The sequence below is a fragment of the Scylla paramamosain genome, chromosome 40 (genome assembly GCF_035594125.1).
Source record: "Scylla paramamosain isolate STU-SP2022 chromosome 40, ASM3559412v1, whole genome shotgun sequence".
NCBI classification, from domain to species: Eukaryota; Metazoa; Arthropoda; class Malacostraca; order Decapoda; family Portunidae; genus Scylla; species Scylla paramamosain.
Window position 1 is genome coordinate 5,938,001 of NC_087190.1, and position 21,186 is coordinate 5,959,186.

Below are 21,186 nucleotides of genomic sequence, written 5' to 3' on the forward strand. Positions count from 1 at the left end.
GCCTGGGCGTTGGCCAAGTAGGGGAATTTTCCGTGAGCTGCGTTGCCATGTCTACTGGACCAGTCTGTTTAACACCTTGGTGGAAAGGACAGGCGACCGTCCTGTCTCCCCTCCCCCACTCTCCCTCTCTCTCTCTCTCTCTCTCTCTCTCTCTCTCTCTCTCTCTCTCTCTCTCTCTCTTTTAGTATTGTATGGTTGTGTGAATAATTTTTCTATAATTTGTTCGTGGTAATTGTTTCTCATAATCTTGATTTGGGGCAGAACATTCGCAACATTTCTGCAACATTCTCGATCTTAGACCTAAGTTTCAATCTGTAGAACATCACCTCTCCTTTAATAAACCTGCTCATCTTCTCTTCAGTGAAACACAGAAGCAGGCAGGGAGTTCCAAAGTTTACCAGAGAAAGGGATGAATGATTGAGAATACTGGTTAACTCTTGCGTTAGAGAGGTGGACAGAATGGGGGTGAGAGAAAGAAGAAAGTCTTGTGCAGCGAGGACGCGGAAGGAGGGGAGGCATGCAGTTAGCAAGATCAGAAGAGCAGTTAACATGAAAATAGCGGTAGAAGACAGCTAGATATGCAACATTGCGGCGGTGAGAGAGAGGCTGAAGACAGTCAGTTAGAGGAGAGGAGTTGATGACACAAAAAGCTTTTGATTCCACCCTGTCTAGAAGAGCAGTATGAGTGGAACCCCCCCCAGACATGTGAAGCATATTCCATACATGGACGGATAAGGCCCTTCTACAGAGTTAGCAACTGGGAGGAGTGAGGAAAACTTGCTGAGACGTCTCAGAACACCTAACTTCATAGAAGATGTTTTAGCTAGAGATGAGATGTGAAGTTTCCAGTTCAGATTATAAGTAAAGGACAGACCGAGGATGTTCAGTGTAGGAGAGGGAGACAGTTGAGTGTCATTGAAGAAGAGGGGATAGTTGTCTGGAAGGTTGTGTTGAGTTGACAGATGCAAGAATTGAGTTTTTGAGGCATCGAACAATACCAAGTTTGCCCTGCCCCAATCAGAAATTTTAGAAAGATCAGAAGTCAAGCGTTCTATGGCTTCCCTGCGTGATATGTTTACCTCCTGAAGGGTTGGACGTCTATGAAAAGATGTGGAAAAGTGAAGGGTGGTATCATCAGCGTAGGAGTGGATAGGACAAAAAGTTTGGTTTAGAAGATCATTAATGAATAATAAGAAGAGAGTGGATGACAGGACAGAACCCTGAGGAACACCACTGTTAATAGATTTAGGAGAAGAACAGTGACCGTTTACCACAGCAGCAATAGAACGGTCAAAAAGGAAACTTGAGATAAAGTTACAGAGAAAAGGATAGAAACCGTAGGAGGGTAGTTTGGAAATCAAAGCTTTGTGCCAGACTTTATCAAAAGCTTTTGATATGTCCAAGGCAACAGCGAAAGTTTCACCAAAATCTCTAAAACAGGATGACCAAGACTCAGTAAGGAAAGCCAGAAGATCACCAGTAGAGCAGCCTTGACGGAGCCCATACTGGCGATCAGATAGAAGGTTGTGAAGTGATAGATGTTTAAGAATCTTCCTGTTGAGGATAGATTAGAAAAATTTAGATAGGCAGCAAATTAAAGCAATAGGACGGTAGTTTGAGGGATTAGAACGGTCACTCTTTTTAGGAACATGTTGAATGTAGGCAAACTTCCAGCAAGAAGGAAAGGTAGATGTTGATAGACAGAGCTGAAAGAGTTTGACTAGGCAAGGTGCAAGCACGGAGGCACAGTTTTGGAGAACAATAGGAGGGACCCCATCAGGTCCATAAGCCTTCCAAGGGTTTAGGCCAGCGAGGGCATGGAAAACATCATTGCGAAGAATATTAATAGGTGGCATGAAGTAGTCAGAGGGTGGAGGAGAGGGAGGAACAAGCCCAGAATCGTCCAAGGTAGAGTTTTTAGCAAACGTTTGAGCGAAGAGTTCAGCTTTAAAAATAGATGTGATAGCAGTAGTTCCATCTGGTTGAAATAGAGGAGGGAAAGAAGAAGAAGCAAAGTTATTGGAGATATTTTTAGCTAGATGCCAGAAATCACGAGGGGAGTTAGATCTTGAAAGGTTTTGACATTTTCTGTTAATGAGGGAGTTTTTGGCTAGTTGGAGAACAGACTTGGCATGGTTCCGGGCAGAAATATAAAGTGCATGAGATTCTGGTGATGGAAGGCTTAAGTACCTTTTGTGCGCCACCTCTCTATCATGTATAGCACGAGAACAAGCTGTGTTAAACCAAGGTTTAGAAGGTTTAGGATGAGAAAAAGAGTGAGGAATGTACGCCTCCATGCCAGACACTGTCACCTCTGTTATACGCTCTGCACACAAAGACGGGTCTCTGACACGGAAGCAGTGCTCCACTTTGGAAGTTAAGTAGTCAAAGAATTTCTTATTATCAGAGGAGTTAGGTGAGAGGTATACCTCTCACCTAACTCCTCTGACTATAAGAAATTCTTTGATCAAGTACTTAACTTCCAAAGTGGAGCAGATTCTGACTCTCTTCCCTTTTGCAGAGATCTCCATTCTTGGAGACTTCAATGTTCACCACCAGCTTTGGCTTTCCTCTCCTTTCACTGACCATCCCGGTGAAACAACCTTCAACTTTGATATCCTCTACGACCTAGAGCAATTGGTGCAACAACCTACTCGTATTCCTGACCGTCTTGGAGATACGCCCAACATTCTTGACCTTTTCCTGACCTCTAATCCTTCTGCTTATGCTGTCACCCTTTCTTCTCTGTTGGGCTCCTCCGATCACAGTCTCATATCTATATCTTGTCCTTTAACTCCAATCCCTCCTCAGGATCCCCCTAAGCGAAGGTGCCTCTGGCGTTTTGCCTCTGCTAGTTGGGGGGACCTGAGGAGGTATTTTGCTGATTTTCCTTCGAATGACTACTGCTTCCGTGACAGAGACCCGTCTCTGTGTGCCGAGTGCATAACAGAGGTGACAGTGTCTGGCATGGAGGCGTACATCCCTCACTCTTTTTCTCGACCTAAACCTTCCAAACCTTGGTTTAACACAGCCTGTTCTCGTGCTATACATGATAGAGAGGTGGCCCACAAAAGGTACTTGAGCCTTCCATCACCAGAACCTCATACATTTTATATTTTTGTCCGGAACCATGCCAAGTCTGTTCTCCAACCAGCCAAAAACTCCTTCATTAATAGAAGGTGTCAAAATCATTCAAGATCTAACTCCCCTCGTGACTTCTAGCTTCTTGCAAAAAACATCGCCAATAATTTTGCTTCTTTTTTCCGTTTTTTTTATTTTAATCAGATGGCACTACTGCTATCACATCTGTCTCTAAACCTGAACTCTTCGCTCAGACCATTGCTAAAAACTTTACCTTGGACGATTCAGGGCTTGTTCCTCCCTCTCCTCCACCCTCTGACTACTTTATCCTACCTATTAAAATTCTTCACAATGATGTTTTCCATACCCTCGCTGACCTAAACCCTTGAAAGGCTTATTTTTTTTTTCTTTTTTTTATGTAGGAAGGACACTGGCCAAGGGCAACAAAAAATGCAACACCTGATGGGCCTGGACCTGGACCTGATGGGTTCCCTCCTACTGTTCTCCGAAACTGCGCCTCCGTGCTTGCACCTTACCTAGTCAAACTCTTTCAGCTCTGTCTGTCAACATCAATCTTTCCTTCTTGCTGGAAGTTTGCCTACATTCAGCCTGTTCCTGAAAAGGGTGACCGTTCTAATCCCTCAAACTACCATCCTATTGCTTTAATTTCCTGCCTATTTAAAGTTTTTGAATCTATCCTCAATAGGAAGATTCTTAAACATCTATCACTTGACAACCTTCTGTCTGATCGCCAGTATGGCTTCCGTCAAGGCCGCTCTACTGGTGATCTTCTGGCTTTCCTTACAGAGTCTTGGTCATCCTCTTTTTGAGATCTTGGTGAAACTTTTGCTTGTGCCTCAAGAGATATCAAAAGCTTTTGATAGAGTCCGGCACAAAGCTTTGATTTCCAGACTACCCTCCTATGGCTTCTACCCTTTTCTCTGTAACTTCATTTCCTTTCTGACCGTTCTATTGCTGCTGTGGCAGACGGTCACTATTCTTCTCTTAAATCTATCAACAGTGGTGTTCCTCAGGGTTGTTCTGTCACACACTCTCTTATTATTCATCAATGACCTTCTAAACCAAACTTCTTGTCCTGTCCACTCCTACGCTGATTATACCACCCTGCACTTTTCCACGTCTTTTCATAGACGTCCAACCCTCCAGGAAGTAAACAGTTCATGCAGGGAAGCCACAGAATGCCTGACTTCTGATCTCGCTAAAATTTCTCATTGGGGCAGAAAAAATTTAGTATTGTTCAATGCCTCCAAAGTCAATTCTTCCATCTGTCAACTCGACACAACCTTCCAAACAACTATCCCCTCTTCAGTGATACTCAACTGGCCCCTTCTTCTACACTAAACATCCTCAGTCTGTCCTTTTCTTATAATCTAAACTGTAAAATTCACATCTCATCTCTGGTTAAAACAGCTTCTATGAAATTAGGTGTTCTGAAACGTCTCTGCCAGTTTTTCTCACCCCCCCCACTGCTAACTCTGTACAAGGGCCTTATCCATCCATATATGGAGTATGCTTCACATGTCTGGGGGTATTCCACTCATAGTGCTCTTTTAGACAGGGTTGAATCAAAAGCTTTTCGTCTCATCAACTCCTCTCCTCTAACTGACTGTCTTCAGCTTCTATCATCGCCGGAATGCTGCATCTCTTGCTATTTTCTACCGCTATTTTCATGCTAACTGCTCTTCTGATCTTGCTACCTGTATGCCTCCCCTCCTCCCACGGCCTCGCTGCACAAGACTTTCTTTTTTCTCTCACCTGAATTTTGTCCACCTCTCTAATGCAAGAGTTAACCAGTATTCCCAATTATTCATCCCCTTCTGTGGTAAACTCGAAGTCCCTTCCTGCTTCTGTATTTCCACCTTCCTATGACTTGAACTTCTTCAAGAGGGAGGTTTCAAGACACTTACCCTTCAATTTTCGACAACCACTTCAGACCCAATTCGAGACTGACATCTCAGTGTTTTTTTTTTTTTTTCTTATTTTTATTGCCCTTGGTGTCCTACATAAAATAAATAAAAAAAATAATTTTCGCGCTGTCGTCTCATTCACATTAGCGGCATTGGCCTTCAGAGCTATTGCTCTGGAGGATGCAATGATAGAACCTCTATTGGCCCTTTTCTTCAGAAAATACTTATTCTTGTTGTAAATAAAAAGTTTTTTCTCCCGGCTGTGAAGAACACGCATGCACCTAGGAGTTCCTTCCATCCTTGGAATGCCCCTTGAGAGGTTGAACCACCCTTCTCTCAGACCTGAGTCACATGACCCTACCGATAAGCACCCCAGGACGACTTTTCCCTCTTCATCATCCGAGGTAAAAATCAAGGCACGTTGGTGGCTTTCGATGTTCGGGCAACAGCTCTTGAGGGCTCAAGTAATGACCTCCTTTTCTTACAAAAAATAAATAAATAAATAAAATAAATAAATAAATAAATAAATAAATAAATACTAAGTAAATAAACTTTTCTCGCCTGTGGAGGTAACGAGAGGTAGCTTCTGTCCTGGCTAGCAGCACTAGAGGAAGTGACCATCGATTAAGAGGGTCACTCTGATCCTGTGACCTCACTCGGTGACCCATGGAGATGTGACAACGTCTGGATGAAAAGTTGCCAAATATTGTGGTGTTGCAAGAAAAAAATAATGCGAGTATCATTAAAAAAAAATAATTAATTAATAAACATATTACACTAACTTGCCTTTTTTAGAGCATCACAGTATAGATGTACTACAACACCATTTAATTTTGAGTTAGGAAGTACCTGACATGAGGTGTGTCTTGTTATAACTGTAAGAGTCGCAGGGCTGGAAATCCCCGGAAAGGACCGCCTAAACGCTCAATTCAAAATGATCAGACCATAGATCATACTGCTATTTCTTGTACTTTTGTGTAGAGGTGGTGGTAGCCAAGGAAACACAGTTGTAAATATCAGCTGCCGTATATTGATATAATAAGATTGTACAAATAGTAAATGAAGCTGCCCGCGTGTCGCATGTCCGCCACCGAGGACAGGCGGAAAAGGACTATCCGTGTCCGCCACAGAGGCAAGGTGGACTAGGACTATCCATGTCGGCCAGCAAGGCTGGGCGAGCGAAGTCTACTGATGATGCTGGGGTGGTTGGTGGGCCGGCCCAGGTCCCGGCCGGGGATCGTGAGGTCAAGGGAGCTCACGCGGCCAGAAAGATAAGGGGCTCGTGAGGTCCTGGGAGGCCACCCGGCCGTCGAGCAGGCCGGAGCACCGCGGAGACAAAAGGGTGAGGGATGACCTCACTCCCACGTGGTGATAGCCGAGGCGGTCAGAGGCTGGCGTCAGGTCCCAAGAGAAGGGCGCGGCAAAGAATATGGGCGGCAAGGGTGAAGGGTGTGGTGGTGTGTCCCCACACCGGCACACCTAAACGTTCTTCCAAGAATAAAGAATATAGCTATTATTACTTTTGCTACTATTGCTGTTACTACTACTACTACTACTACTACTACTACTACTACTACTACTACTACTGCTGCTACTAGTATCACTACTGCTGTTGCTGCTATTATTACTATTACTACTATTGGTATTACTACTAATGGTATTATTACTACTACTACTACTACTACTACTACCTTCCTTACTGTTTGGTTCATCAAAGAGAATAATAATGAGATGAAATAAGAAAATATGAGCTGCTTATTAGTAATGGTGATAATGGTGATGTTGATATTGACTTATAATGTTGGTATTGGTAGTGACAGTGATTGTGGTAATGGTGATAGTAGTGTTGGTGTTGGACAGTAACGATGGTAGTGGTGGATAGCGGTGATAATAGTGGTTGTGGTGATGATAATAGTGATGACGATAGAGACTGATGGTGGTGACAGTGGGGATGGTGATGATAGTGGTAGTAACAAGGATAGTAATAATGGTCGTGACGGATAGTGGTGGTGATGGTGAACGAGTGGTGTTTTCTGATAACACCACCATGCTGATTACAAACACCAAGATGATGATAAAGGAGGATCAAGAATGGTCTCCTAGGTTTTACAATTTCTTCTTAATTTTGATCGAGTCATATATATATATATATATATATATATATATATATATATATATATATATATATATATATATATATATATATATATATATATATATATACTAGTTATCAAAAGTGTATTTATCAGCTTAGGTTGATTAGATTTAGGTTGATTCAGGTTAGGTTGATTAGAGTTCGTTAGGTTAGGTAACATAAGATTAGGTTATTTAGAGGCGTCTTCTCTTTATCGTGATCCATTTCAGATAATTGATCTGGCCGTGCGGCCCGTGTTCTGTTTACATCTTGATCTGGATTTACCCTAATCTGAGTGATTCGGATCACAATCTGGGTGATCTGGGTCCGGAGGTTGGCAATAGACGACACTTGATGAAGCTGCTGCTGGTGGCCATATTAGCGGCTGAGTACCCTCTACTGGGGACTTATTTAGGGGAATACACAGCAAGAAAACGGCTGATCCTCAAAGTGAATGGTAATGAATCATTGCAGAAAGCTGCTGTGGGCAAAATGTGAATAGCAGTGGTGACAGATGCCATAAACAAGGGAGATATTACAAGCCACACTAAGCTTTGGTTTAATGGATTCTGATTGTAATTACGTGGCCATTACCGCCTATACCAAGGACTATTGTAAGTAGAAGACGCCATAGATTAGATTACATTAGGTTAGATTGTACTATATAATAATTGCGTAACACACTAGGAGCCTTACAGCACACACACACACACACACACACACACAATAATCTGTATATCTATTAATGATAATGAGAGAGAGAGAGAGAGAGAGAGAGAGAGAGAGAGAGAGAGAGAGAGAGAGAGAGAGAGAGAGAGAGAGAGACCCGGTGATGTTGAGGAGGATGAGAAGGTGGGGACGCCCTGATCATAAAAAAGGATGGGATGTGCATCAGGTGGGGCAGTTCAAGAGGATGGAGGGTGAAGACTTAGTGTTGAGAGGGTTTAACTAATCACAGGGATGGTACATAAGCCTTCATCAGGCAGGTGGTGACACACGTGGCTACTGAATATATGAGGCAGAAGTGATAGGTTTTACTGCACGCTATGATATCCGTCGAAAATCGTATAAATTTCACTCACTTGTAAAGTTTTTAGTGTTTTTTCCTCAAGACAGTTCTGAATTACTAAACATTAGTCAGTCAGTTAGTCGGTCAATCATTGTTAGTGGGTCGGTTGGTTAGTTAATTAGTCGGTCGGTTAGTTAATTATTCTATTTATTCATTCGCGTTCCACATTCCCTACAACACAGCATCACTACTTGGAACAACTGCACATCTTTTCCTTCACCAGACAATGGAAGTTGCCGGTACTTTGAGGGCGGCGACAGTCCCGTATGTGTGTGTGACGTCGCCAGCTGCCCGCCCCTCCACCCCGCCTCCCTCACCCCGCCCTCTGCTGGCCATGTCGTCACCTACACCTCTTCCAGGGGCGGCCTCAGGTTCCAGGAGCAAGTGGTGGCTGTCCATGGTGAGAGAGAGAGAGAGAGAGAGAGAGAGAGAGAGAGAGAGAGAGAGAGAGAGAGAGAGAGAGAGAGAGAGAGAGAGAGAGAGAGAGAGAGAATGTTGTAAACTGCCCCTTGCACCTCACTAGCTCCAAGAGTTGATCAGTACCTTCATTTCTTCATCCCTTTCACTGGTATACCTTGCAATGTCCACCTCACTAATGCAAGACATAACCATTATCTTCATTCCTTCAGTTAACTGGTAAACTCTGCCCTGTTCACCTCTCTAAAGGCGGGTTCACACTTTTTTTTTTTTTTTATGTAGAAGGATACTGGCCAAGGGCAACAAAAATCTAATAAAAAAAAAATGCCCACTGAAATGCCAGTCCCATAAAAGGGTCAAAGCAGTGGTCAAAAATTGGTGGATAAGTGTCTTGAAACCTCCCTCTTGAAGGAATTCAAGTCATAGGAAGGTGGAAATACAGAAGCAGGCAGGGAGTTCCAGAGTTTACCAGAGAAAGGGATGAATGATTGAGAATACTAGTTAACTCTTGCGTTAGAGAGGTGGACAGAATAGGGGTGAGAGAAAGAAGAAAGTCTTGTGCAGCGAGGCCGCGAAAGGAGGGGAGGCATGCAGTTAGCAAGATCAGAAGAGCAGTTAGCATGAAAATAGCGGTAGAAGACAGCTAGATATGCAACATTGCGGCGGTGAGAGAGAGGCTGAAGACAGTCAGTTAGAGGAGAGGAGTTGATGAGACGAAAAGCTTTTGATTCCACCCTGTCTAGAAGAGCAGTATGAGTGGAACCCCCCAGACATGTGAAGCATACTCCATACATGGACGGATAAGGCCCTTGTACAGAGTTAGCAGCTGGGGGGGGTGAGAAAAACTGGCGGAGACGTCTCAGAACACCTAACTTCATAGAAGCTGTTTTAGCTAGAGATCAGATGTGAAGTTTCCAGTTCAGATTATAAGTAAAGAACAGACCGAGGATATTCAGTGTAGAAGAGGGGGACAGTTGAGTGTCATTGAAGAAGAGGGGATAGTTGTCTGGAAGGTTGTGTCGAGTTGATAGATGGAGGAATTGAGTCTTTCAGGTACTGAACAATACCAAATTTGCTCTGCCCCAATCAGAAATTTTAGAAAGAACAGAAGACAGGCGTTCTGTGGCTTCCCTGCGTGATATGTTTACCTCCTGAAGGGTTGGACGTCTATGAAAAGACGTGGAAAAGTGCAGGGTGGTATCATCAGCGTAGGAGTGGATAGAACAAGAAGTTTGGTTTAGAAGATCATTAATGAATAATAAGAGAGTGGGTGACAGGACAGAACCCTGAGGAACACCACTGTTAATAGATTTTTAGTGCCCTCTAAGGGGTGTGATGTTCCCTTGTGGCACACGATAATTACAAATCCTATCACTGGATTAAAAGAAATACAAATATTGACACTTTTATAGATTTTTAATTGATAATGGAATAAACCGAATAATAATAATGTTACGAAAGCACAAACCTCAGCACTCCCGTAGACGCCCACAATTCCCCGACAGTCAGGACAGCACTCGGGAACACCAGCAGGCTAGACAAGAGATGCTAAGGGTACCACGTCCCACGTGATTCACGCACAGCCAGACAGAGCGGGTAGACAAACAGTGGGCAACACTTTCTTCCTTTACTAGTTCCGTTAGTTACAGGCAGTTACAGACACAGGCAGGGACAGTCAAACTCTTCAGGCTCACGCAACAGGCACTCGGCACGGAGAACACGCAAAGACAAATTATCCAGAGCGGGGCCAACAACACACTGCCCAGTCACTGCAGTCACGCGACTTCTCTCCCGCCATCCATGCACCACTGCCAGACACCAGGCACAGCTGACACACACACACGCACGTCACACACTCAATCCCACAGAAAGAAATAAAGGCAACTTAGACTAAACAACAATAATACCCGGGCGTTACATCACCCCCTCCTTTACAAAAAGGTCGACCCGACCTTGCCTCTCCTTATATCTCTCCCTCAGAGTCAATCAACACAAAATCATCATAACGCCGTGGGCGGCGTCTGTCCCTGCGCGGCCGAGTGGGCTGAGGTTCCTCTGCTGGCTCTGAGTCGCGGCCGTCGCCCACCCCTGACTCCTCAGCCTCGGCCTCCTCTGGCTCGCTGGGGGTGGTGACAGCTGTCTCCGGGGACTCGTCGATTTCCTCGGCAGCAGAATCGGCATCATCGCCGCCACCTCCCCCGAAGCCCCAAGTGTAGTGCCCAGGACCGTGATAGCGCCACAGACGGTCCACATGCACAATGGAAGGGCGACGGCGTCCACGCTGGATTTTGTACGTCACCCCCGAGATCACGGCGATGACAGTGTAAGGCCCCTCCCAGGGGCTCTGGAGTTTCGGAGAGAGGCCACGCCGGCGGCGAGGATTATGTAGCCACACTTTCTCGCCTACCGCGTAACTCGCCTCCCTCACTCGCCGGTCGTAAAGACCGGCGAGTGAGGGAGGCGCCCCGTGGCCCCGTGGCCACGGGGGAGGGCGCCCCGTGGCCAGGTCAATAGGAAGGCGGAGCTCCCGGCCAAACATCAGCTGGGAGGGCGAGTGATCGGTGGCTTCATGGACGGCGGAACGGTATGCCATCAGCATCGCCGGCAGCTTGACGTCCCAGTCCTCCTGCCCCGCCCCACAATACTTGGCCAACTGTTGAACTAGCGTCCTATTGAAACGTTCAACCATGCCGTCAGACTGTGGGTGGAGCGGGGTGGTACGCGTCTTATAAATCCCCATCAAGTCACAGCACTCGCTGAATACACGAGACTCAAATTCACGGCCCTGATCGGAGTGCAGCTCGACGGGCACGCCAAACCTAGAGAAGAACTGGTCGACTAGTACACTCGCCACAGTCTCTGCCTCATGATTGGGGATAGCATACGCCTCTGGCCACTTAGTGAAATAATCCATGGCTACACAAATGTACCGGTTCCCGCGGGGAGTGAGGGGAAACGGGCCGGCAATGTCCACTGCCACCCGCTCCATCGGTGCCCCTACATTGTACAACTGCAGTGGGGCCCGGTTACGGTGCGCTGGGCCTTTTTTAGCGCTGCACACGTCACAGGCCCGGCACCATTCCGTCACGTCACTGCGCATTCCTCCCCAATAGAACCGCTGGCGGAGGCGTTGAAGGGTACGCTTTTCGCCTACGTGGCCACTCGTCACACCCGCGTGCACTTCCTTCAATAGTTCCGGCCGCATAGTACGAGGCACTACCACAAGCCAGGCGTCTCTGCCCATCCCGCCTACCGCCTCCCACCTTTTCACTAACACCCCGCTCTCGTCAATTGATAGCGTCTCCCACTGGCTTACCAAACACTTAGCGGCGGGGCTTTCAGCCGCCACTACCTGCCAGCTGGGGCGCTCGTCGCTGGCTTCTAGCCAACGCACGACGGGGGCTAGATCGGGGTCACTGCGCTGCGCCACACGCCACCGCTCATTGCACTCGGCGGTGTTTGCAGGCACACGTAAACGGCGGCACACTGTGTCCAACACCCCAGGAGCGCCAGGTGAGGAGGCCTCACACGGGCTGGGCTCCCTGGCGGTGCAGTGTGAGCAACTAGCCTCACACGGGCGTCGGCTCAGGGCGTCAGCATTGTTGTGCACGCGTCCTGGGCGGTGAACGATCCGGTAGTTATACTGCTCCATGCGCCCCAACCACCTCGCCAACTGTCCCTCCGGCCCCTTAAGCGTCTTTAACCACTTCAGGGCGGCATGGTCAGTACGGACGGTAAACTCGGCGCCGTACAGGTAGGGGTGGAAGTGTTCGAACGCTTTCACTACGGCCAACAACTCTTTCCTGGTTACACAGTAGTTGCGCTCTGGTTTACTAAACTTGCAGCTGTAGTAAGCCACTACGTGTTCCTTGCCGTCCTTTACCTGCGACAGCACAGCCCCGACGCCCTCGGCACTGGCGTCGGTGTCAAGCAGGTAGGGCAGCTTCGGGTCAGGGTAAGGCAAGACGGGCGCCTCCACAAGCGCCGCCTTCAAGCTGTCAAAGGCCGCCTGACATGCCTCATCCCAGCGGAAGCTCGCCCCCTTCTTGGTGAGACGGTTAAGAGGAGCAGCTAAGGTGGCAAAGTTGGGCACGAAACGGCGGTAATACGTGCAGAGGCCCAAGTAGCTCCTCACTTCAGCTACGTTGGAGGGAGTGGGCCAGTCAGCCACCGCTGCCACCTTGCCAGGGTCGGTGCGCACGCCACCACTGCTGACGACATGTCCCAGGAACGGCACCTCATGCTGGAAGAGGAGGCACTTCTTGGGGCTAAGCTTGAGATTGGCCTTCCTCAGGCGCTGCAGAACCTCCTCCAGCCTCCCCAGCTCCTGCTCGAAGGTGCTCCCGAAGACTATCACGTCGTCCAGATATACGAGTGCCGTTTTCCACTGCAGGCCGTCTAGCACTCGCTCCATCAGCCGCTCAAAACAGCCCGGGGCGTTGCAGAGGCCAAATGGCATGACGTTAAACTGCCACAGGCCCTGCCCGAAAGAGAAGGCCGTCTTAGGCTTGTCCTCCTCCGCCATCTCCACCTGGTGGTACCCTGACTTCAGGTCAAGTGTACTGAACCAGCAGGCCCCGACCAGAGCGTCCAGTGTGTCGTCTATCCTCGGCAGGGGGTAAGAGTCCTTCACCGTCACGTCGTTCAGGGCCCGGTAGTCCACACAGAAGCGCTGCGTTCCATCTTTCTTCTTTACCAGGACTACCGCCGACGACCAAGGACTGTCTGATCGCTCGATTACCCCTTGCGTGGCCAGGTCGTTCACTGCACGCTGCATTTCTTCGCGCCTTGCTGGTGCGATGCGTCGGGGTGGGCTCTTGACCGGTGCGTGGGTGCCAGTGTTGATCGTGTGTTTCACCAGTGACGTGCGACCCAAGTCCGAGGCGCTCTGGCTGAACACATCGGCGTACCGGCCCAGGGTGTCACACACGAGCTCCGTCTGCGCCTCCGTCAGATTGACAGCGCTCCGGGTCGCTAGATCCTCCAGGAAGCTCGGCAGCGGGGCTCCCTCGGCCGCCCGCTCACCCTGCGGCGGTGCCTCGGCACGCTGCACCTCCACGCACTCGCCCACCGCTGTTCCGGCGGGTATGTTGCGAGCCTCGTCGGAGAAGTTAGCCAGTAAGACAGTGACTACCTTCTCCCCCGCTTGCACGAGGCTCCTTCCGACTGCCACTCCGTCAGCCAGTCGACAGTCGCTGGCTGGTTCCACTAGGCCCTCCGTGCTCTGCATCGGCCGTGCGAGTCGACACTGTACTCGACACTCAGAGCGCGGGGCCAACTGCATCCGCCGTGTCGTCACTACCTCCGACCGGCCGACCTCCGGAAGGAAAGGCACATCGTATCCACATACCTTTATCACCTTCCGTCCAAAGTCTACGCAGGCCCTGGTTTTCTTCAGGTAGTCGTAACCCAGCAGACACTCTTCCTCCAGCTCGGCAACATACACGGGCAGGTTCACCTCCGCGCTGCCGACACTTATTCGAACGTCTACTGGGCCTTGCAACGGCATGCAGTCCCCCGTTACTCCACACAGCCTGTCCACGGTGCACGGGAGCCACTCAGCACTTACCAGCCTCCGCTGCACGATGGTGCGCTCAGCCCCGCTGTCAATGGTCATGCAGCAAGGCCTTCCATCAACCGCACCTCGTACCTGCACTGCGCTGACGGTGAGGTGGCACTTTACACAGCACGGGGCATTGGCACCTTGGCAGGCTGTGAGGTCGCCCCCTCCTCCAGCCCGCTGCTGTTTCCCGCCTCAGCAACCTCCTTGGGCTTGGGGGAGGCGCTGGAGCGGTGGCCCGATTTGCCGCATGCGGCGCAGCACGTCTGGAAGGCTTTGGAGTTAGGCCGATCGAGGGAGCGCGTCCTTCGTCCCCTCGGACATTGGCTGCGTCTATGGCCTCTCTCACTGCAGCCCCAACAGCGGCCGGCGAACTCGGACGGGCTCGCCTCCCGTGACGCCGCCTTGTGCTCCACCTTCGCCTTCCGGCCCCGTACCTCACCGCGAGGCTGGGCAAGAGAAGAGAGGCTGGTCGTCGTCTGTAGGAAGGCCTCAAACTCCATAGCCCGTGCCAACGCCACCTGCACGTCAGCTGGGTGTGCCTGCTTCACATAGATTTGGAGCTGGTGGTCCTGGAGGGCGTCTACGAACGCGTCGCGCGCCAGAACAACGACCATGTCCTCGGCCGCGCTTGGATACGCCCTCCTCACCAGCCCTTCTACGTCCTGCGCCAGCTGGGAAAGGGTTTCGTCCTTCTCTCGCGTCCTCTTCTTAAGCTGGGCGCGGTATACCTCCGCCTGATGACGGTGTCCGAAACGTCGCCGCAAAGTTTCGGACACTGCTGCGTATGAGGTGCGCTGGCTGGCAGGGAGATGACCCAGCACTTCCAACGCTGGGCCTCGCAGCGCTGTCGCTAGTTGCAGGGCCTTCTCTGCCTCCCCCCAGCCCTGGGCCAAGGCCAGCATATCGAACTGGGCGACGTAAGACTCCCAGCTGACCTTACCATCGTACTCCGCTGGCTTGCGTCTCACGTGACGAGGTGACGAGCGGGCTGCCTTAGGGCTCGGGGGCGGGGAGGCGGCACGGGGAGGTGAGCCCGGCGGTGTAGGGGGCAGGCTAAGCCCTCCCCTCCTGTCCCGGGTGGGCGGCCAGCCCCCAACGGCCATCTCGGGTGCTTCCCAAGGACCTGCTTCCCCCACAGGGCCCCATCCAAGGCCCCCAACAGCAGGTGGGGCTGAGGCCACACTCCCTTCAGGTCCTGGGCTAGTCACGGGAGGCCAGGCGGGGGTTGCGGGCAGCTGTACACCTCCCGCCAAGACGCCACGTGGCGGCCACGCGCCCTGCCGCCAAACACTCGCGCCCTCACGCAGGTCTGCCACCTCTTCCCGCAAGGCTTGGAGTTCACTTTTTACCTCCTGTTTCACTGCCTCACACGAGCGATCAGTATACGCCTGCGTTTCAGCCCTCAGAGAACCTAGGCTGCTTTGCAGGGCTTCCATCAGTCGTTCAGTTTGGCCAGCTTGTGTTGCCACGGTTTGCTCGTGCCTTTCCTCCTGCTTCTGAGCCATACTCGCCAGTTGGGACATGAGGAGGTCCATCTGGGTGGGCTTCTCGTCACCAGCATCACTAGAGTCGTGACTAGACCCACTCAGTCCCTCACACTGGTCAGCAGCACCACTCTCGCCCGCCATTTTGTCTACCACCTTGTCTGCCATGGTTTCTCCACTCGAGTCACGTAGGTCTGTACGAGCACACACTTAGCATCCCACTCCTGACGCCATTGTTACGAAAGCACAAACCTCAGCACTCCCGTAGACGCCCACAATTCCCCGACAGTCAGGACAGCACTCGGGAACACCAGCAGGCTAGACAAGAGATGCTAAGGGTACCACGTCCCACGTGATTCACGCACAGCCAGACAGAGCGGGTAGACAAACAGTGGGCAACACTTTCTTCCTTTACTAGTTCCGTTAGTTACAGGCAGTTACAGACACAGGCAGGGACAGTCAAACTCTTCAGGCTCACGCAACAGGCACTCGGCACGGAGAACACGCAAAGACAAATTATCCAGAGCGGGGCCAACAACACACTGCCCAGTCACTGCAGTCACGCGACTTCTCTCCCGCCATCCATGCACCACTGCCAGACACCAGGCACAGCTGACACACACACACGCACGTCACACACTCAATCCCACAGAAAGAAATAAAGGCAACTTAGACTAAACAACAATAATACCCGGGCGTTACAATAATAAAAAGAAAGGAATTCAGAAATACAAAATAAATGGTAGCGTACTCTTCAGTTACATAATTCAGAAATACAAAATAAATGGTAGCGTACTCTTCAATTACATAAAAACTACGATGGAGATATTTTCGCGACTACTGAGTTGTGGGGGAGACCAGAGAATAAATAAATAAATAACAAATATATACCCAAAAAGTATGTATAGACCTGAGGACAGTCTCACACGGTGATCTCGAACCAGGTGGTTTCACTAGTCCCGTGGAGAAAACCAACAAAAAAAAAGAAAAAAATGCGAATATCTATCCACTCAGAAAACAGTTTATCAACAGGAATATCTGAGGAGAATCCGAGAGGGTCTGAGGAGAATCCGAGAGAGACTGCTTTAGTAAATTATTGTTAAATAAACACTTACTTAATATTACAGGAAATGGAGGAGGAGATTATCAGACTGCATGCTCACCTGAGGAGAATCCGAGAGAGACTGGCTTTGCTTGTGAGGAAATCGGCGGGAAACTAAGGATAAAGGTTTCCAATGGGGAAATTTATTAAGAGTTATAATTTTGTTTTTTTAGTGGGGGGGCGACTAGGTTGTGAGTTCAGGGATGAAAAATATGAATAATTAAGTTACTGTTTACTTTATAGTTGTTACTTTAAGAAGTTTAATTCAATGGACTTTTGAAATCAATTAGGGAATTAGTCAAAGTCTGGTATCTCTTCCCGGCTTGCGTAGCAACAGGGGTAACAGGACGGCGAAGCAAAGAAGATTTATCAGATTCGTCAACCTCATTGGCGCGGCGTAATTATCTGGGATTTGTTTGAGCTGGTTTAAGACCTTACCATTATAGAACTAATTTTATCGTATTAAGGGCTCCCCATTCTCTGGGATTAGGTGAAAAATTCGCCTCTATAACCTGGCCAAGCAGGAGAAATTACGTTTATTCACTGGGTAAATTTGTTATAGAAGTGGTCAACACAGTGACGCTGAGAGGGGGGGGGGGAAAAAGCAAGGACAAAAGGACACTGAGGAGAGGAGGGGAAGGAGGGGGGTTAGTCACATGGTACTGAGATTCTGGTCATCCTCGCACATTACATGGGCCTTAGCCTAGGAAAAAAGTAGAAATATACATAATTAATTTCCCAGCACCACACGAGCCTTTCATCCGTTCTAGAATTTTTCATCTCTCTCTTTTCTTCTTACCAAAAATAAAAATAAAATAACACCTTCACATCCGAGTAATTAGAACCTCCCCTCACCACCACACAACCAAGCCAGGCTGACGAACTGCACGTGATCTCTGTCGGGAAATAACTCTGACATTCTCTCCCATACAATGGCTTGTGGGCCATATCACCACAATGTCCCTTGGAGACATAACTCGGCTCTTTCTCTCATCTCAAGGAAAAAGAAAAGAAATTCCACCCCAACCAGCCTCTTGACCTCCTGTGGTGTGAGGACTTAACCTTAAGTCACTCCGTCACTCTCTGAAACGAGATTCGGCCACCCCAGTACTCGGTTCCTTCCACTCGAACAGTCATTTACTCATCCACACATTCACTCACACCACGAGACACTATAGATGATTACGCGAAGCGCTCGCCACGTCCTGAAGTAATCCACCACAGAATGGCCTGAACGGGTTGTCGAGTGCAGTAGTAGTCTGCGAATTAAAGTGGTTCCTTATTCCTTCTCAAATTCTTACATCACCTCTCACATAGTACACATACCTGTCATACCTCGATTCATTACAACCAGTCCAGCCAGGCCATGCAAAAGTAAGGGGGGAGACTCTATTTACCCCAAGCACTCTGCTCTTTTCTATACCGTTTTTCCAGCGACATTAACATTCCTCAATATAGCGTCTGGGACGGTTATGCACTCTAGGCGGTAACACTTCAGTTTCTATATATCAGGTTGGAACACTGTGTCTTGAGCCGCAACTACGTACTCTTCCTCACTGTGAAACTGTTTGATCTTTTCTGCCGCTCTTTGCACCATCTTTCCCGAGAAAGGGTCTTTCACCACATAACCACCGCCTCCTCTTAAAACTTCCACCACCTTATATGGGCCGTCCCAACGAACACACAGTTTCTTACACACTCCTGACTCTGTAGTTTCTCGCTTCACCCACACCAACGCCCCAATGTCTACCTTCTGCTCCTTGCGTTTCCTGTTGGCCGCATTACGGTATTTCCGAGTCATTTTCTCGTGTGTTTCCCGGATCAGCCGGCGGACCACATCCACGTCTTGCTCGTCACCATCAACTGCGGGTAGCCTGGCACCCACCACTCGGGGCGCATGCCGGGAGAAAAACGCGAAGAAAGGTTGTTGGGCGATACTGGTATGGACGGCGGCATTCATAGTGGCCTGACACACAGGGAGTAGGCGAGGCCACCGTAGCGGGTAACCTCGGCACATGGAAGCCAAGATGGATTTGAGCGTGCGATGGAGTCGTTCGGTGATGGCGTTCCCTTGCGGGTGGTAGGGAGTGGTGTAACAGAGGGTGATGAGGTGTTGCTGGCAGAATTGTTGGAAGATCTGGGAGGTGAACTCGCCCCCGTTGTCCAGGACGATGGAGTGAGGAGTCCCGAAGTCGGTAATGTACTGCTGCAGCGCCTCTACAATTCCCTCTGATAGTTTGTTTCTGAGTGGATAGAACTTCACAAATCGGCTAAAGTGATCTACGATAGTCAACACATATCGGTAGCCACCACTGCCTGCAATCATATCCGTCAGGTCTATACCTATCCTATCTAAGGGCTTCTCTACTGAAGGTAATTCCTGATAAGGCTGCTGTAACCCTGGAGAGGTTTTAAATCTTTGACAGGTAAGGCAATTCTTTACGTACTGGGTTACGTCAAACTTGAGATTACACCAGTAAAACAATTCTTCGGCCTTTTTAATTGTCTTTTTCTGACCCAGGTGGCCAGAAAGCTCATGTGCATGTTCTAAAGCTTTAGGAATCAGAACCTGAGGAACTACCAATGAATAATGAATGCTGCCATCAATGTTTTCCTTAGCGTAGTACAGCAACTCATCAATTATAGTGAACTGGTGCAATATACTCTTATGATACTTTTTGGTAGGTATAGACCCTCCTTCCAGATACTCTATCATGTCTCTCCACTTAATTTCTTCCCTTTGTTGAATCTTGATTTGTTCTAAAGTCAGGCCTAAATAGTTTGGAGTAGGACATCGCTGAATGATCCTCACTGGGCGAGAGAGCTGATCGGCCACGTAGTTATACTTTCCCTTCACATATTGGATGTTGTATTGGTATTCTCTCATCTCTAGTATCCAGCGGTTCATCCTGGCAGATTTGGTCTTTCTCTTGAATATACTAGTAAGGGGCTGATGATCTGTGAATATAGTGAAGCTAGTTCCCCACAAATAATGATGGAAGTGTCTACAAGAGAGAAGTACTGCCAAGGCTTCTTTATCTGTAGCTGAGTACCTATTCTCAGTGGAGTTTAATTTTTTTGAAAAATAGCCCAAAGGTCTGACGGACCCATCCTCCTGAGTTTGACTTAAGACGCCTCCTACGTGGGTATTACTGGCATCAGTTGTTAAAATGAACGGCTGGTTACTTTGCGCTCTCGCTAGTATAGGGGCCTGGGCAAGAGATCTTTTTAAGGTATCGAATGCCTCCTGACACTTGTCCGTCCAAAGGAAAGGTTGATCTTTTTTCGTTAGGTTGGTAAGTGGAGTGGCTATTTGAGCGAAATTACTGATGTGTTTCCTATAAAATCCTGCCATACCTAAAAATCGTCTCACTTCCTTGACCTTAGTGGGCGGTTTCATTTCCAATACTGCCTCTACATTCTTTGGGTCGGGTTGACTACCTTCTTGTGAAATTTTATGACCAAGAAACGTAACTTCAGTCTTTGCCATTTCGCATTTAGATAAGTTAAGCTTGACTCCGTTTTCTTTAAGTAAAGCGAAAGTTTCACTGAGTCTTTCGCTGAGTGTGGTGAAGTCTGAAGCCCAAATGATTAGGTCGTCTAAGTAATTTTTCATCCAACCCTTCTTCACGAGAGGAGCTAACAATGAGGCCATATGTCTAGTAAAGATAGCTGGAGAACAGCTTAATCCAAAAGGTAGCCTTTTAAACCTATAGAGAGTCACCCCATCACTGAAGGCTGTGAGGTCTCTGCTACCTTCCTCCAATAGAATTTGAAAATAAGCCTCCCTCATATCTAGCGTGGCATAGAACTGATGGCCAGCTGCTTGTTCAACTAATTCTCCTAGGCGGGGAAGCGGGTAAATGTCAGTAGTTAGGTGTTTGTTGACATGTCGGTAGTCAAGGCACATTCTTTTACTTCCATCCGGTTTATTGACTAATACTATAGGAGAGAGCCATGCAGATGTAGATTTTTCAATGATATCTCTGTTCTCCATATCTGTTAACATGTTTGATATCAGGGTTTTTGCTTCCTCAGGGTATCGGTACCTAGGACCACGACTAGGCTCTGGATTAGAGATATTAATTTTAGCAGGAGGCCCTTTCATTAATCCAAGTTCGTTTTTGTCTACTATGAATAAATCATGGTGATTGAGAATGATATTTTTTAAGATTGTTTTCTGCTCTCTAGTAAGGTTACTCCATTTCTGTTGTCTTATCAACTCCTCGAGTCTTTGTGGCCTACTCTTTGATTCCTGACACCTTGTTTGGTCGTTGTGTGGCAACAGATCATTGTGGATTTCTAGGGAAGGAGTGGCTTGCTTTTGGTGGATGACTTTGATCGTCGGGGAGGAGATGTTTTCAAAAGTGCCTAATAGGGTTCCTGGTTTGATTGTTTTCCGGCCCTT

At 48.5% G+C, this 21,186-nt stretch overlaps 1 protein-coding gene across 3 annotated transcripts in view; it reads left to right on the plus strand.

Moving 5' to 3' along the window:
* LOC135092762 (lysosomal acid glucosylceramidase-like) overlaps positions 1–21,186 on the plus strand; it is a 55,905-nt gene that overhangs the window by 458 nt on the left and 34,261 nt on the right. For 2 of the 3 annotated variants that reach the window (XM_063991447.1, XM_063991448.1), the window contains exon 2: positions 8,436–8,612. In XM_063991447.1, the coding sequence (XP_063847517.1) occupies positions 8,436–8,612 (177 nt within the window). Of the gene's footprint in view, positions 1–7,353; positions 7,601–8,435; positions 8,613–21,186 lie in introns of those variants that run through there. The other variant, XM_063991446.1, reaches the window with a different exon arrangement.